The sequence below is a fragment of the Pundamilia nyererei genome, unplaced genomic scaffold, assembly GCF_000239375.1.
Source record: "Pundamilia nyererei isolate P.nyererei 1_Seehausen unplaced genomic scaffold, PunNye1.0 scaffold00199, whole genome shotgun sequence".
Taxonomy (NCBI): Eukaryota; Metazoa; Chordata; class Actinopteri; order Cichliformes; family Cichlidae; genus Pundamilia; species Pundamilia nyererei.
The window spans coordinates 40,007-43,615 of NW_005187600.1; the positions used below are offsets into that span (position 1 = coordinate 40,007).

The 3,609-nt window shown below is 39.8% G+C and overlaps 1 protein-coding gene across 1 annotated transcript in view; it reads left to right on the forward strand.

Moving 5' to 3' along the window:
• Window positions 1–527: 527 nt before the first annotated feature.
• The window catches only part of LOC102203210 (vitamin D3 hydroxylase-associated protein-like), a 69,260-nt gene continuing 66,178 nt past the window's right edge, over window positions 528–3,609 (forward strand). Inside the window, exon 1 of the mRNA XM_013914452.1 lies at window positions 528–979. Within this exon, the coding sequence (XP_013769906.1) occupies window positions 731–979 (249 nt within the window). The 5' untranslated portion in view covers window positions 528–730. The remainder of the gene's footprint in view (window positions 980–3,609) is intronic.

A 3,609-nucleotide genomic window follows, 5' to 3' on the forward strand; every position in this document is an offset into this window, starting at 1 on the left:
GTTTTATGTTTTTTTCCCCCTAAAGTGTAAATATCTGGTTTAAACAGTGAATATACTGCTGTGTATTGAAATTCCTCTTGTTTTGCATAGAAATATACTGAACAACATACAAAGCATAATATATAAAATAACATCTACCTGAGTTATTTCTTTGAAAGAAGCTCCTTATGTCCATTGTTGTGGTCATCAGTACATAACTGAAACCGATTTAGAGTGCTTTATTTAGCCGTGGAGGGTAACAACTGAAAATATGAAATAAACATACATGTAAGCTAAGACTGAAAAAAACAGCATTGTTGTTGTTCAGCTTTTCATTTCGCCATTTGTTGATTCACTCGAAGAGCAAGTAACGTAATATGGGTCAAGTGATCAGTTTGATATCAATCTTTTGTGATACACCGTCATATTTACATTATTTGTACAGTACGAATGATTTGCTTTGGTACCTGGTCAAACTTAAGCTCTCCTCTGTCTGCGCTTCTACAGAAAACTCGCAGGCAGCAGCTTCTCCCCCCTCGCTCACGTGCGTAAGTGCTGTGCTCAGTCGGCTGAGCTCGGATCATACCAAATTTAGGGGGAATTTGCGCGCTATGTGCCTCAAATATTGTGTAGTTTTTTATACAGTTGTCAGTCAGGCATCTAACTATGAAATAAACTAGATTCCAAAAGACCCTGGGCTTCTGAAACAACCCGGGCTTAAGCCCAGTAAGCCTCCCTACCCGCTCCGCCGATGATTTACAGCCCCAGGACAAAGACGAAAACCACGCAGAACACTGAACCGTTTATTAAGAGAGTGAAGATGGACAACTGGACAGCGGCTCTGCTCACTGGTGTTGCCTGCATTGTGGGATACCTGGTTGTGCGGGTGAAAAAGATCAACAGCCTCCGACAGGCAGAGGAAAAGATCAAGAGAGCCAGAAACAGGAGAGATGAGAGCTTGCAGCGGGCAGAGCAGGCGGTGCTCCGGTACAAACAGTCGGTGAGAGTTCAGAGCTTTAAACACTGAAATGTTTAACTTTTTCTTTAGATAGAAATCAAAACAAATTATGTGCTTTTAGTTCAGACCTGGCATTGGTGTCAAGCCAGCCTCCACTTTGTTTTACATTCCCTGTGTATTCAAAGTATTATGGCAAAAGATGTTGAAACCTGATTTCAAAATAACATGTCAATATTAAAGCTATCTCCTTTTGGATTTCAAAGTAAAAGCCCTGTGAATTTTCATTTTTGAACTTCTCTTTCAATGACTTCAGAATGCTCTTAAAAGCAAAAGTCATATTTACAAAGACTAGTTGCATTTTATATCAACACTATCCAACCACAGAAATCTGAAATTGCCCATATTTGACTTACTCTTCTAACGATTTCAAAATGCTCTAAAAAGAAAAATTCTTGTTTCCACAGGATAATTTCACTCTGTATTTACAGTATAAAACCCCACAGTGATACCATGTCAATATCAAGTCAGTCTGATTTTACTTTCCAAAGTAATTGAAATTGATATGGTAACATCGTGAGGTTGTATACTGTTGGTGATACTGTAAGGTGAAATTATCCTGTGGAAACAGGATTTTTTCTATTTAGAGCATTTCAAAATCGTTACAAAAGTAAGTCATATATGGGCAACTTCAATGGGCCATTACCTGCCATGCTGGCAGGAGGGCTTTTAAACATGAGCATTAAAATAAAAGTTAAAAGCACACAAATAATATGCAGCTATTCTAGGTCGTTTGTTTGATTTTGGTCCATATTGACACAATAGCATTACCAGTTGCAGTTGATTTGTTGATTGCACATCAGTGATGTAAATCTCCTGTTCCACCACATCCTAAGGGTGCTCTGCCAGATTGAAATCTGGTAATTGTGGAGACCATTTAAGCACTGTGAATTGTCATTGTCACGTTTGACAGAGTTTGTAAAGAAGTGGAAAATGGCCAAATGGCAAATCCAGAATCTCTACATTCATATGCTTTTATTTGTTTGCTGCAGCTTTTTTAATGACATAATGATTCTGTGTGGGTCTGTGTCTTCTAGCATCCGACAACCGACTCTACTTTCATCCTGACACTCTCCCTGTCTGAGCTGACACAGCAGCTAAAGGAAGGCTCACTTACCCCTGAGGATGTGCTTTACTCTTACATGGAAAAGGTTCAGTATCCAACATGACACAAATCTTTCATAATAGCTCAAATACACCAAAAGGTTCAATGTTTCAAACAAGAGTTCAATATTTTACAGGGTGATTACAAAGATCAAGGTCCCTTCAAGGTAAATAAGTTAATCTCAAACTGTCTGTGCTTGTTTCCTTTCAACAGACTCTGGCTGTAAACAAAAAGCTGAACTGCTGCACTGAAATTTTGCTGGAGAGTTTGGACCAGCTGACAACTGTTGGCTCCAACAAGGATGGTCTCTTGTACGGAGTTCCAGTTAGCATTAAAGAAAATCTTGCATTTAAGGTATTACAAAGGTTAAATAATGCAAATATCAATTGCAGGCCTTCTGGTCAGTATTTCTAACTAATTTCTATGTTATGTCTAACTTATAGCATTCCCAAGCATTATTATTCACATCTTTGAAGCACCATTATCATCTTTTTTCTTCTTTCTTTCTCTTTTTTTTCACAACACAAGAATCATGACTGTTCTTGTGGTGTGATCATTAACCTGGACCAGCCCGCTGAAAAGGACAGTGTGCTTGTTCAAGTCCTGAAGAAACAAGGAGCTATTCCCTTTGTGAAAACCAACTTGCCTCAAGGTCTTTTGAGGTAAATCTTTTATCGGTGATTGACATAACTCTAGAGCCAATTTAAAAATACCGGTGTCTGCCATTTCTGCCCGTCAGCCTCCTAGATGCAGCTATGGCATAAATTTGAAAATCCGGGTAATTTTTAGAAAAGCTGACCTATGACCTTAAGGGCGAAGTTATTGAGATTCAAAGTCATCCAAGATTTTTAGAAGATACACCAATTCGAAATTCCTATGTCACCTCACTTAATTCTGGAGTTATCACATTCACAAACTTGGGTATCCACTCTGCCCACCTGGAGGGGTGATGACAATACCCCATCTGCCTTTTATGTCTGATGTGGTTAAAACTCAGTCAGTTGTGTTTGCTATTCCACATGTGCATGACATGCAAAGACTTCTCACCTTCTTGTCTGTTCAAATTCAGCTGTGACTGCAGTAATCCTATCTACGGGCAGACTGTGAACCCTCATAACCCCCAGAAGACCTCTGGAGGTTCAACTGGTGGGGAGGGGGCTCTCATCGGGGGAGGGGGCTCCCTGCTTGGTGTAGGCACTGATCTAGGTGGCAGTATCCGTATTCCTGCATCCTTCTGTGGAATCTGTGGTTTCAAACCAACAGCGGGTCGGCTCAGGTGGGTCTCATTCAGTCAGTTTCCTGGAAATTTATTATACATTGCTGAGAAAAACTTTTATCTCACCTTTTGTGTAATGATTAGTTCACAGGGAGTTTGTCCAACTTATAGAGGGCAAAAGTCAGGTAAGTGACATATCTACTTAGTAGGGGTGCAACGATACACAAAATTCACGGTTCGGTTCGGTTCGATACTTTGGTGTCACGGTTCGATATTTTTTTGATACAAAAAAAA